At 31.3% G+C, this 13,679-nt stretch overlaps 2 protein-coding genes across 5 annotated transcripts; one reads left to right on the top strand and one right to left on the bottom strand.

Moving 5' to 3' along the window:
- Positions 1-1,253: 1,253 nt before the first annotated feature.
- LOC115883917 (histone-lysine N-methyltransferase EHMT1-like) lies at positions 1,254-8,161 on the bottom strand. Of its 3 annotated transcripts, none has more exons than XM_030902347.1 (18): positions 8,013-8,161; positions 7,846-7,923; positions 6,776-7,697; positions 6,571-6,717; positions 6,308-6,516; positions 6,097-6,250; positions 5,900-6,042; positions 5,652-5,836; positions 5,413-5,585; positions 4,814-5,016; positions 4,513-4,745; positions 3,101-3,309; positions 2,919-3,041; positions 2,657-2,857; positions 2,342-2,601; positions 2,035-2,285; positions 1,535-1,710; positions 1,254-1,482 (listed from the first exon to the last, which is right to left on the bottom strand). In XM_030902347.1, exons 4-18 carry the CDS (start codon positions 6,675-6,677, stop codon positions 1,338-1,340), a joined length of 2,772 nt encoding a protein of 923 aa, XP_030758207.1. In that variant the 5' UTR covers positions 6,678-6,717; positions 6,776-7,697; positions 7,846-7,923; positions 8,013-8,161; the 3' UTR covers positions 1,254-1,337. The 3 variants fall into 3 exon arrangements, with proteins under 3 accessions (XP_030758207.1, XP_030758206.1, XP_030758205.1); XM_030902346.1 differs by having other exon boundaries at positions 6,790-7,697; XM_030902345.1 differs by having other exon boundaries at positions 6,571-7,697.
- Positions 8,162-8,778: 617 nt separating this feature from the next.
- On the top strand, positions 8,779-12,990 carry LOC115883853 (protein ROP). Of its 2 annotated transcripts, none has more exons than XM_030902262.1 (10): positions 8,779-8,918; positions 9,237-9,389; positions 9,449-9,604; positions 9,996-10,099; positions 10,241-10,389; positions 10,443-10,658; positions 10,793-11,099; positions 11,155-11,400; positions 12,225-12,415; positions 12,474-12,990. In XM_030902262.1, the coding sequence occupies exons 1-10, from the start codon at positions 8,891-8,893 to the stop codon at positions 12,691-12,693; spliced, it is 1,770 nt and encodes a 589-aa protein (XP_030758122.1). In that variant the 5' UTR covers positions 8,779-8,890; the 3' UTR covers positions 12,694-12,990. The 2 variants fall into 2 exon arrangements, with proteins under 2 accessions (XP_030758122.1, XP_030758121.1); XM_030902261.1 differs by lacking the exon at positions 9,996-10,099 and adding an exon at positions 9,712-9,815.
- The last annotated feature ends 689 nt before the right edge of the window (positions 12,991-13,679 follow it).

Raw genomic sequence — 13,679 nt, 5'->3', positions numbered from 1 at the left:
GTTGAATAATTCCATAAGCTTTATACATTTCCTCGAATATTATTTTTGCAATACGCCGAGATTGATATTGTACTTTTTAAATGTGATTTTTATTTTTTATTATTTATATATTTAAATAAATTATTTTAAGATTTTTTTTAAATTAGATTAGATATTTTTTGCATTTTTTAAATCAGAGACAATTTTTAACAAGTTAATATTGTTAAAAAGTGATTTTTTTTGTTAGTTTGTTATAAAAATTTTATTGCGTATTATGATATTAAAAAGGCCTACTTAAGTATTTAAATTGTCTCTGATTTGAAAGTTTTTTTAAGTTATGATCAAAAACAATATAACTAAGCAGGACATACTCGCAATATTTTTCTTCTTTCGAACAACAAAAAAAATATTTATTTTTGTAAAATACATGTTGTCCTAATGAAGTTTTTTAATTACCACAGAAAATATGAACAATATCATGACCTACTTAATTATATTTATTTATGATCATATAGAGTACGTCCCCGGATTGTCTTTACAAGAGGAAAAACTTTTTTATTATTGACATTTTTATAAAAATGTATTCTTCATAAAAAAATTAGTTGTTTTAAAATGGTTAATCCTTTTCCAAATTTCCATACCGTTTTAGAGAAAATTAAAAAAAAAACATGAAAATATAGTTGAATTTTTTTTGTTAAAAAATCAATTTGCGTTTCTATTTTTTTTTGTTTTTTGTTTTGGATAGAATTTTAATTAACGTCATAATTTTTGCTGTTTTAAAGTGTTAAAGCTTAAAATTTAGAATAACCATCAAAGAATGACAGCATAATTATATTACCATAGAAACGCCTTTTGATTTTTAGGAAAATTCAACCATATTTTCATGTTTTTTTTTTTTTAATTTTCTCTAAAACGGTATGGAGATTTAGAAAAGTATAAACTTGATTAACCATTTTGGAACAAGCAAATTTTTTTCATGAAAAATGCATTTTTCTCAAAATTTCAATAATAAAAAACTATTTCCTCTTGTAAAGACAATCCGGGAACATACTGTATAGGATAGAAAAAAAAATGATAAAAAGTATTATTATTATAAAGTGGCCTCACGTCTTGCCTAGATCCGATCAAATTTGTACGAACTATTTTTAAGCATTAAAAGTTGTGATTAAAAAAAAAACTTGCACAAGAACTTTTTTTAGCACACCCACTAACACCGCAATAGAAACAACAAGCGCACTATTTCTAAAAACATTTTAAAATCGCAATAGAATAAGTAATATTTCCACGATAAAATTCGTATTTATTTAGTTTATACAAGTTTAAATAAAAATTGTTGAACACCCTCAAACGTACATTTTTTATTGCATCATTTTTTCCTCGACCAGATGATATTTTTCCAAAGTTTTTCCGATACTTTCCACCGAATATCGACAGTCTTCCGTACCACAGTCGCAGGTAAACGATTTGTATTTAATCAACCAAAATTTGTCGCCATAGTCGAAGCTAAAAAACATACAAATTTACCTCTTTTAAACTCTTTAAAATATAGCAGTACCTTAGTTCCTCCATTTGAGCTATTTCCCTCTTTGCAAACAGGGCTATTCTGGGAAATTTCAAGTCATGGTGATCAATGAAAACTTTGACTGGGTTCAAATTTGGTTCGCAAGAATGGTTAATGAACCTGGCGAAATTTCCGTAAAATTTTGCGTCTATACAAAAAGATTCAGTTTCCTAAAAAAGTATAAATTTACAATAGTAAAGTGCAGTATGATCGGGAAAAAAAACGACGTCAAAGACAGCTGGGAATGACAATCGATGATAATTTTGGCGAGGTCAAGCCCTAGACGCCATTACTTCGCCTATACTCTTCTTTATTGTTTAATGGCGCTTACTGCCGCTTAATGGCCTTAAAAATTATGTCCATTTTTAGTAAGTGACGTCTAGAGATTGACCTGGTCAAAATTATAATCAACTGTTATTCTTCAGCCGTCTTTGACGCCGTTTTTTTTATCGTAGGGTATCACTTAAAATTCTGAAGATAGTTATTATTATTACCCTGTTATCCAAGTCAAATAAATAACTATCATCTTCTCTATGGTCAGCTTCAGTGTCGGTGAGTATTTCACCAACATACTCACAAACGTAGCCGCCTTTTTTAATGAGATTCAACGTTCTCACACCCCACCCTTTATTTTTGGTTCTAAATAACTGAAGCCTTTGATTCAAAGGTTTTTGCACTAATCTATTTGTACACAAAATCGAATTACAAGCGCACATATCGTTGCATTCGAAAATCATTGGAGGATCTACAAAAATAAATTTATTTACACCAATTTTTTCGATTTTTTTCTAATACTATTACCGTAAAAATTAAACTCTGGTAACAGTCTTTCCTCCTCATCATACCAACACTTTAATGATAACTGAGCACACTGGCAATCCGATGTAACACACTTATCTTCACAACTACAAGACTTTAACGTGGACACTTTTAAATCAATCTTAACATTATCGGAAGACACGCAATTTTTTCTAATATACACATAATTCTTTGGCTCTTTTTCTAGATCTATATCATTGTAACATTGGATTGGATTCGGTTCTCTACCTCTAGAAATGTCACTAAAAAAAATTAAATGTGTAACATAATAAGTATATTTTTTATTAAAAATGTTACTTGGTTAAAACAAATTTTCGTGGATCTTCAGGAAGAATAGTTTTGAGTTTAACGTTTAGGGCGATCGCTGGAAAACATCTTCCGTCTTTTGGTGCACAGTCCAGTGGCGTCTCGTTATTTCTATTTATTATAAAAACATCTGCGTTTCTAGCCAACAGCGTTATAACGATATTATAGTTATCTTCCCTTGCACTTATATGCCTGAAATTCGTTTAAAATAATATATAAACTTGTACAATGGATAAATAATAAAATTTCTTACAGCGGCGTATCTCCGTGAACGTTCAAAACGTTTATGTCCGAATTAAAATTAAGTAGCGCGTCCACTATTTCGCTGTTTCCACTAAACGCCGTCCAGTGCAGCGCTACATTATGTTCGACGTCCCTAAAAATACCAAACTAGTTAAAAAAAAGCCAGCATTAATAAAATATAATTATTCTAACCTAATATTCACATCGGCTCCTCTTAAAACCAGATATTTGACGACGTCTATGTGGCCGTGTTCGCAAGCCCACACTAGAGGAGTCCATCCTCCGTCGTCTTGGACGTTTATGTAGTTTTGGATACAAAAACTCGAACAAATTATCAGTTTACATGCTTCCAAATTGCCATATTTCGCTGCCAAATGCAAAACAGTCATGCCATCTGTTCCCTAGATTGTTTAATTATAATATTAACTCTCAACACTCTCAAAACCAAGACATTTTTTGTAGGGGATGAATTTTTGCTCTTCTGGATAAAAATGTATTTTTTTTGGAAATTGCAACATCCCGGTATTTTTAAAATGAACTATTTTCAACCATATATTGATATAAAATTTTCTTCTTAAAATAATTTCTTGGCAAATTAACTGATTTTTATTTAAACATATTTATAAAAATAGCAAAACTAGTGTGCAGTCTTATATTGGACAGGGGAGATTTCAACAGACGACATCCAAAAAATTACAGAAAATACATTTTGCTTGTGAATTAAACTGACAGACTCAACTGTCACTGTCAAGGATCCTCCCTTTAGATAGACTATATACAGGGTATCTCCTTAGTAGTCTAAAAAATTTCAGGCTGTGATTCCTCACGTTTTTAAGAAAAAAAGTTTATAAACATGGAGCCTAAAATACTTCCTTTCAGATCTACAGGGAGTTAAAAAATTAAAAAAAAAATAGAATTTGTCTCAATATGTCTGAAACTAACTTTGGATATAATTTAAACTTTTTTTCTTAACAAGATAGGAGGAACCACACCCTAATTTTTTTCTAGACTACTTAAAAAACACCCTGTATAACAAGCTCTAATATATCGAAAATAAAAAAATAAAAGTTTGGGACCTTATTTTTTAAAACATGACTGGTATCATGTACAGGGTGGCTCGAATTCGACGCTCATCATTAGAATTTCGGAAACCGTAAGAGATACTGGATCGGTTAAATGGAGGCAAAGTTGCGCAATTTGATGCTCAATAAAATTCCGTATTGCATATTGAAAAATTCCGAATACTTCCGAATATATTCGAAAAAAAAAACGGAATTTTCAATTTTGTTTTCTATTGTTTCCTGGCTTTATTTGCTAAGATATCTTAAAATGAAAAACACATTTTCATGGCTATTTTTTCTGCTCTATAACTGTGTGATTAAGTATTGACTCTGGCGTTTAGGCTTCCATCACCAGAGTATTTTATGCAAAAAAAAATATAAAAAATAAAAATGCAATACGGCATTTTATTGAGCATCAAATTGCGCAACTTTGCCTCCATTTAACCGATCCTGTATCTCTTACGGTTTCCGAAATCTCAATGATTAGCGTCGAATTCGAGCCACCCTGTACAAGAAAAAAGAGACTAAGAGAATTTTAATTACCTTGACAGTTAGTTGAGATTCTCCCTTTAGTAAATACTTCAAAACGTCATTTTTATGGTCTGCTATTGCCAACATTAGGGGCGTATTCTGATTATCATCCAAAATATCCAAATCTATCTTTAAAGATATGAATAAATGAACAAATCGCAACGTATTTTTCAAGACTGCAACATGCAAAAACGTCCCACCATCAAAATCGGACAGTCTCGTTTTAAAATCGACATTTCCACTGGCTAAAAATAACACAAAAAAAAATTACATCCATCTCATCTCTTGAAAAATCCAGTAAATATAAACACACCTAAAATCGCTACAGCTTTTTCCAGATTATCCTCATCCATTGCATCAATCAAACTAGACTCATTACAACTGTCTATATCCAGAGTATTTGTAAACATTTCCAGTTGATTTGGCGATAAAATCGTCGATATATCCAGATCGCTATCGGAATTTCTGCGTTCCAAATCGCACGGACTTTTAGCAAAACTCATTTTGGCGGAAGTACTAAAAATTTAACGGTATTATCACATTCATAGCGAAAAATCTATTCAACTACCTAATCCAAACAGACTGTTTTCGCAGTAGCTCCTGCAAATTGTAGAAAAAGAACCAAAATAAACGAGCTATTTCAGTAAAATAACTAAAAGAGCTTAAAATAATCGAACAAATAAAAATAACAAGGCTAAATAATACTTTAAACGAATTTATTTCACAAACGAACATCAAAAATAAACAAATATAAAACTATAAAACGAATGTGTATCAAAGGACAAATTTAATATTCATTCTTACTCAAAAAAAAATTATCTAAATCATAAAAAATATTAAATATTTCCTTCAATACTTGAATCAGTTGATACATATTTTTATCAACAATTATTTGTTTACATGCTGACTTACTGATAAGCTTTTTGTACTGGCAGGAACACCGGGTTTTTAGATGTGTGCATGGTAATTTTAACCTCAATATTTCGCGTAAAATCACCGCAATGTGGACACAATTCCTTATCCTCGACAGAAAGAATACAGTCTTTGTGAAAGTAATGTCTATTAACACATTCCATGAATTCCCCCTATAACAAACCAAAAACCACATATATGAAGATTTTTTTCAGCCATTCTGTATATAAAGTGTTTACCTGGGTACAATATAGACCACAAGTAGGACAACAGTTGTGTTTTTTCAGTCTTAATCTGTGGCATTCACACAATACACCAAAGTGTATTCTGGTAGATGGCCTAAGCATATTGGCAGTTTCAATTAACCTACTACAACCTATAACTTTATCACCTATACTATCTATGGCAGAACAAAATTGTAAATCTAAAATATAAATTAAACCCTTTTCTTAATTATAGTACAAATATAATGAAAAAAAAACATTACCCATCTCAGATTCACAAAATACTTCTTTATTTTCCAGACAGCAGCACAATTTCGAAGTTTGACTATATATTTCGTGCCTGTTTAAGAACTCCTGCACTCTATCTATGGTATTTTCATTTTTATTAGATGCCTCATCTTTGTCACTAAAAATCAGATTATTTTAACAGTGTTTTTTACCGAAATCTGGTTAAAGTTACCTTGACAAAGTTCTTTGTGACCTTCTCAAACCACTTTCACTATTTTTACTTTGGGTTAACAAAGTGTCAACTGATTCAGGCTGTTTCTTGTTTAAAATAGGTTTATCTGTTACATCAATCTTCTTTGAAGGAGACAAATTGGCTTTAAGTAAATCTATAATTAAAATATAGCTACATGAAATAATTATACTCCTATTTATTTCTGAAGTACCTTGTTTCTTCTCATTAGGACTTTTTTGTTTGACTTGTTTTGTAATTTTCTTATTTGGTTTGCTGTATTCGCTAAACGATTTTTCTTTCCTAGCTATTGCGCTCTGCAAGATACTTTTGTTGTTCTCAGATAATCTCCTTCTTGTAGACCTTTTTATAACTTTAACAGGTATAATGTCTTTCTCAATTTTAGTTTTATTAGATTCCAAGCTAAAAAACTTAATTCCTAAGTATTTAAAACAAATTTAAGCAACCGAAGCTTACCCATTGTCTAATATATTATTAGCATCGTCCAAATTAGGTATTTTAGTATCTTGTTCCTCCATTTCAAAGAACTTATTTAAAAATACTATTTTATATGCCTCGTTCATTAATTATATTAAAATAATTCCCATATCAGTACATCCACATCTAGTAAAAAATATATGTATATCTAATCAATTTGGCATACGCTAATCCAGCAGTTTACTTTTCAAAAATTACCTTTTTCCATAACGATAATAAACAATAAAGACATTTTTATAGAAAATTAGAAATTGTATAAATATTCCCTGCAGAACACTAAAAAATATACTTAGCCTATGCCCGCATAGCCAAGGAGACGCAAGTACTTCACATCAACAACAATTTCATTAAAATTTTTAGTAATTATTAGCAATATTTATAAATATTTAAAAGGTTTATGCTGCATTCACCAAAAACCAGAAAAAAATCAATCTGACACTGACAATCACCTGACAGTGACAATCTTGCAAATGTCAAACATCAATAATTATCTAAAACTATGCTAAAACTAGAGACGTATTTTTCACCGCAATAGGAAACCAACATAAGTCTACACATAAGTCTACAAGAAATAAAAGAAATATTTCCCGTATTCACAAAATTCATAAAACTGTAAAAATGTACCTAGCTATAATAAAACTTGGGAAAAGTTGCAGTTGGACAAAACATCATTATAAACCATAGAGAATACAGAGGCACAACTTCAGAACCAGGAAACAACAAAATATCACCATAATATATAATTTTACTGTTGTAATAAGCCAAATTTGTAAGAACATATACTGAGCCGCAAAAATTAAGTTGCCTTCCTATTCTAATCACTATTTTTACATATATTACAGTTAAAAACAGTTCCAATAGTATTTGAAATAATGCAATTGTTAAAAAAACTACAACTAATATGAACCTTTGTAAAAATACAGAAAATCTGTAGAAATTATTAAACATACGGTAATAAATATGAAATAGTCTATAGCTAAGTATATAAATTCTGGAAAAATATGAAGTCTCAGTACATGTTCTCACTCTACAAAAAGCCAAATGAAAGTTCTTCACTTACCCCGATATCTTCTTCGACTATCTGCAGCTACTTCATCTCGTACATTCTGTAAGGAAAGGAAAATATTGAATTAGTAAACATGAAATGTATTACACTGAACTTCTCATAAATAAACTAGAGTATTCTCAGATTTAAAATAAAAATCATAATAAATTTGTCTTGTATTAAAATAATATTTACTAAAATTATCTCACCTCGTAGCTGAGTCGAAAGATCCAATGGTTGGCTATCTTGATCACAGGTGTTCATTCCAAAATCTGAATTGTTACAATCTGAAATAGAAAAATCATGATATAGTGATTACCCTCTAATAAACATATTTCTTTTTCATAACAGAGTAATAATATAAAGTGACCCTTACATTATTAGCAATAAAGCCATATTGGTGGTTTATTCAGCCATCTTTTTTTCAGGAAATAAGACCGAAAAATAGGTACCATCACTGGCGACCCGGTACACGGCTGTCTGCCAGGACGGACCGACAGTGCCCCCAAATGAATATCTCGAAAGACATCCATTTGGGATAGCGCAGCTCAGGCTTTATATTCTTAGGCCATGATAAACTTTTACAAGTTTTACATGTCTGGAAGGCCTTGTCCTACGTCCGACATGGCCGCGTCCGAAAACAAAAAATCGTTAGCGAAATGTTTCCGACACGATTTTCGAGACGCCGTGTACTTTAAAGTGAAGAGAAAAAATTAATCTTTAACTTTATGCAAAATTTAATAGCGGTTGTTAATTTTTAACATTAAAAAAATTTAATTTTATATCGGAAAAACGAATTTGTACACAAAAAGACGCTTCAAGATGGCTGTTTGACAGAAATTTGAAAAACAATCGAAGAGCGCCTTTCGACAGAACCGCTTGCAGCGACATCTATAATTCAACTATAAGCAACCAAATATACATGTACTATTTCCACGGCTTAAATAGATCGTTTTTGTTATTAAATTATGTAGAGAAACGTTTTATAATTCTCTGAAATTTATCATAAATAATCCATGATTCAAATATCATCAAAATATTTGTAAAAAATATCTGTAATATTAAAATCTGTGGTGTGCGTTATATCTCTGGGTACAGCCAAGGTACAGCCAACATATTAAGCATATTCTGTGGGCACATCTACTGTAAGTCATTGTCAGTTTGACAAATTAATTTGCTGTTTTGATGAAATTGGTGAATAAATATTTATAATTAAATAATTATCGATAACTAACTTGTAAAAATAAAGCAAAAATGGCTTTGAAGAACCAGGTTGGACAAAGTAAGTCAAATTCGAACACAAAATCCTTATTAATAATTTAATATCCGAACGGAAAACGGCTTAAAAATCTGAGTTGAAAATGATACACAATTCTAAAAATGTATTTTTCTCACAAACTTTTTTCTCCGAAAGTAATTATTATTAAATTATTACACTAATATGTAAATGAAAAGATATTGTAGGTGTTTTTGCATTGATTCATCCAAATGACGTCACGAATATCAATATTTATTCAGGACCGGACTTGATATATTTATTTTCACTTTAAAAACAATATTTTCCTACTAACATTAATTATTCATGTTTTAATTTATCTAGAAATTATGAATGAAGTAATCAAGTACAGACCTCCGAAAAAAAATGGACCGGGTGCTAAAATGGAATGGAGAGTATTGGTAGTTGACAAACTGGCCATGAGAATGATTTCAGCTTGCTGTAAAATGCACGATATATCTGCAGAAGGGATTACTTGTAAGGCTGGAATACCTGTTTTAAATTACCTGTGTAATTATGAGTTTTATATCCTACAGTGGTTGAAGACATATTCAAAACCAGAGAACCCCTTTCTTCTATGGAGGCTGTCTATCTCATAACTCCTTCAAAAGAGTCTGTAGAAGCCCTGATGCGAGATTTCGACGGGATCAAGCATATAATGTATAAAGGTGCCCACGTTTTCTTTACAGAAGGTAAAACAAGTTTTTTTTTCTTCAATTATATTCTCTATGTAACAAATATCTTTGAATAACTTTAAACTATTTTTATTTTTTGTTTTGTTTTTTTTTTATTATTTTAGCATGCCCACCACCTTTGTTCGATGATTTGTGTCAACATAAAGTAGCTAAATATATAAAAACTCTGAAAGAAATCGATATGGCTTTTATACCAAATGAAGCACAGGTATTTAAAAGAAATAGCAAATTCTTGTAACACTAACAAACGGAGGTGTTTTTTACTAATAATAATGTATTTGTTTTTTTCCTTCTTGTTTTGTATGCCTGCCATTTTTCTCAAAGATATTTGTCTATAAGTGTCTCTTAGCTTCTGTATTCTGACTATGTGGTTTTTTTGTCTGTTCAGTCTGTCCCGAGGAATTATTCAACGAGTTGTGCAAATCTTGCGCAGCTAGAAAAATTAAAACACTGAAGGAAATCAACATTGCCTTTTTACCCTATGAGTCTCAGGTGTGTTTTTATGGATGTTTTTCTCTGTATATATTGGGCGTTTTGTTTTTCATAATACTTCAAAACTGCTGCTTATAATATGTTTATTTTTAAATATTTATTTCTACAGCTGCTGTGAACTGAAAATTAAACAATTTTTAGGTCTTTTCTTTGGACTGCACCGAAACATTTCAATGCTACTACAACCCGGCGTATTCTCAAAAGTATACAGCGAATTTGGAAAGGATGGCTGAACAAATAGCTACCCTTTGTGCTACTTTAGGAGAATATCCTTCAGTACGCTACAGAAGGTAACAAAAATATTTTTTTTTTAAATATTTTTTCTATATTAAAAGTGTTATAGTGATTGGGACAAAAACGTGGAGTTGGCACAACTAATCCAGCAAAAACTGGATGCTTACAAAGCTGATGAACCCACTATGGGAGAAGGACCAGAAAAAGCCAGATCTCAACTACTTATTCTGGATAGGGGTTTTGACTGTGTCTCTCCCCTGTTACATGAACTCACATTTCAAGCTATGGCATATGATTTGTTGAACATCCAAAACGACGTCTATGAGTAAGATTTTAAGTCCCTTATAAGAGCATGAATGTTTCTATCAAATATAATTAGAAAAAAAAAGAAAAAAATCAGATTAAAATTTAAAAATGTAACTAACTGATTTTACATCATATTTTCTTTGCTATACCTAGGTATGAAGCATCTGCAGGTGTTAAAAAAGAGGTACTGCTAGACGAAAACGACGACATGTGGGTGGAACTTCGCCATCAGCACATCGCTGTCGTTTCACAGAGCGTCACGAAAAATCTCAAAAAATTCACCGATTCCAAGAGGATGACCGCCAGCGATAAGCAGTCCATGAAAGACCTTTCTACGATGATTAAAAAAATGCCACAGTACCAAAAGGAACTGTCCAAATACGCGACTCATCTTCAGCTTGCCGAAGACTGCATGAAGCAATATCAGGGATATGTTGACAAGCTCTGTAAAGTTGAACAGGTATATAAATTTTTTTTAAAAAGGATAAATCTGACTATAAAATGTTTTTTTTAAGGATTTAGCTATGGGAACTGATGCAGAAGGTGAGAAAATCAAAGACCACATGAGGAATATTGTTCCGATTTTGTTGGACCCCAAAATCACCGATCAGTATGATAAAATGAGGATTATTGCTTTGTATGCCATGACGAAGAACGGGATTACTGAGGAAAATCTTCAAAAACTTGCCACTCACGCCCAGATCAGTCAGAAACAGACCATTGCCAATTTGCAGTACCTTGGCGTCAATGTGATCAATGAGGTAAGTTTTTTACTCAAGATTTTATCTTTGCAGTGCTCAATAATGTCATAAATTAATATTTTATTAAATTAATATTTGATGATGGGAATAGTTTAAATTCCCGAAACATGTCGCCCCCCTTGCTTTTTTAGCAATAAAATTTAAATTAAACAACTTAAAGATTGTGAGTTATTATCCTTTTACCCGCCTTCAAAGGTTTTGCTTTGATAATATTTTATGTTTTGTAACGAATTTTCATACAATTTCATGTTTAATAAAGTCATATTTTAAGTTTTTAATGCTCAGTAAAGCCATATTTTGATATTTCATGTTTCTAGATCCAAATATAACTGATTTTCATATATTCTTTCACCCCTATTTTAATCACAAAGGGATGATTTTTCAAACAAAAAATCTTTCATGCTTTTTCCTGATATCACTTCAAGAAGCTATGTGCAAAATTTCATATTTCTAGACAGATATTAATGAATTTTTTCACAAACTTTCATTCCTAATTTTTCTTCCTAAGGGGATGAATTTAGTAAAAATTGTTGTCTTGTATTACTAATATCATTTAAAAAAAACTTTCCACAAAATTGTCTGTTTCTAAAGGCAATAGTTACAAAGTTTCATAGAAACATTCACCCTTTTAGAGGATAAATATCCAAAAATTGCGTCTTTAGTGCTGAATTACATCATTTAAGGAACCTTTGTTCAAAATTTCTTGCGTCTAGGCCAAGAGTTTTCAGCTGTATGAAAAAAAATAAAGTAATTTTTCTTGTATAGAATGCTTTTTCTTTTAAGTAGCCAGGTGCTAAATAAAGATGTTTTATTATTATTATTAGGGTGGTATAAGGAAAAAACCCTATACTGTACCTAGAAAGGAAAGGATCACCGAGCAAACTTACCAAATGTCCCGTTGGACTCCCGTGGTAAAGGACATCATGGAAGACTGCATAGAGGACAAACTGGATCAGAAACACTTTCCATTTTTGGCCGGACGAGCCCAAAGCACCGGCTACCATCCTCCATCGAGGTTAATAAAATAATTTTAATTTAAAATAAAGAAATAAATAATTTTTTATTCTTTTTAGCGCCCGCTACGGTCATTGGCACAAAGACCGCAGCCAGCAAACGGTGAAGAACGTGCCTCGCCTCATCGTGTTCGTCGTCGGAGGCATCTGCTTCTCCGAGGTGCGCTGCGCCTACGAGGTGACCAACGCCCTCAAGAACTGGGAGGTCATAATCGGCTCCTCCCACATCCTCACTCCCAAGACCTTCCTGGAGCAGCTCACGGAGCTCACTCCCAACTAGAACACGTCAAAAAAAGTCACGTTCAACGTCGACCACTGAATTTCGCCTATTTACAGTTTTCTTTTTTGTTTCACCCGAATTTCTGACGTGAACTTGATTTTTTTTGACTGAATTCACGTGATATTTGATGAATCCTCAGGTTGTTTTCAGATATTCACTGCAAAATATTTAAACCAAAAATCAAGTTTAAATCAGTATATTTGTTGTGGTACATTTGAACTACTTTCACCATACCGGGTGTTATTTAACTATGTAGCCAAAATTCAGGGAGTGATTGATTTTTGAGTAATTGTATGACAAAAAGGATGTATAAATATAGGTCTAGAAATACTTTTATTTCAATATACAGGGTGTTAAAATTTTTGAAAATTAATAGTTTTTTTTTTGGAAATATCTTAATAATCCTTTGTCGATTTTGTTGTTTTTTGACAGTTGTATTGGCAGTAGGAAGAGGCTAATTTAGCCCTAATTAGATCAAATTTTGTTATATCCAGTGGCGTTCCAGAAGTATGTTTTACAAAACTATTAAAAATTCGTTTGTGCTTGATATTTTTTCAATTTTAACAGTATTTTCGTCATTGAAATTATACACATTACTTCAAACACCGAAAAACAGTTCTTTTTTATGTAATTAAAAGTAAATTACCCCCTTATTAACGTAAATACCATCGGAGAATTTCAAAAATTCATTTAAAAGACTGACACCCTGTGTATATAAATTTTTTGTCTTAAAACTACTATCCAAAACATCATCCTCTGAATTTTGGCTGCGTATTTAAATAACACCCAGTATTTTGGTGTAAATTTAACATTATCTAAACACTTAAGGAAAATACATTTTTTCCCTATATTTTGTAGCTGTGAATTATAAATTTTATTGCTGTTAATCGCTACGAGTATTTATTGATAGTATTTGTATTTGTTTTATATATTTATGAATAATATGGCTATTATAATAAGTCAAATTCGCCTAAAGGCCTATATTT

The sequence above is a fragment of the Sitophilus oryzae genome, unplaced genomic scaffold (genome assembly GCF_002938485.1).
Source record: "Sitophilus oryzae breed Bouriz unplaced genomic scaffold, Soryzae_2.0 scaffold_2006_pilon_pilon, whole genome shotgun sequence".
Classification (NCBI taxonomy): Eukaryota; Metazoa; Arthropoda; class Insecta; order Coleoptera; family Curculionidae; genus Sitophilus; species Sitophilus oryzae.
Note: the sequence above shows the minus strand (reverse complement) of the source record. Positions and strands in the feature narration are given on the sequence as shown.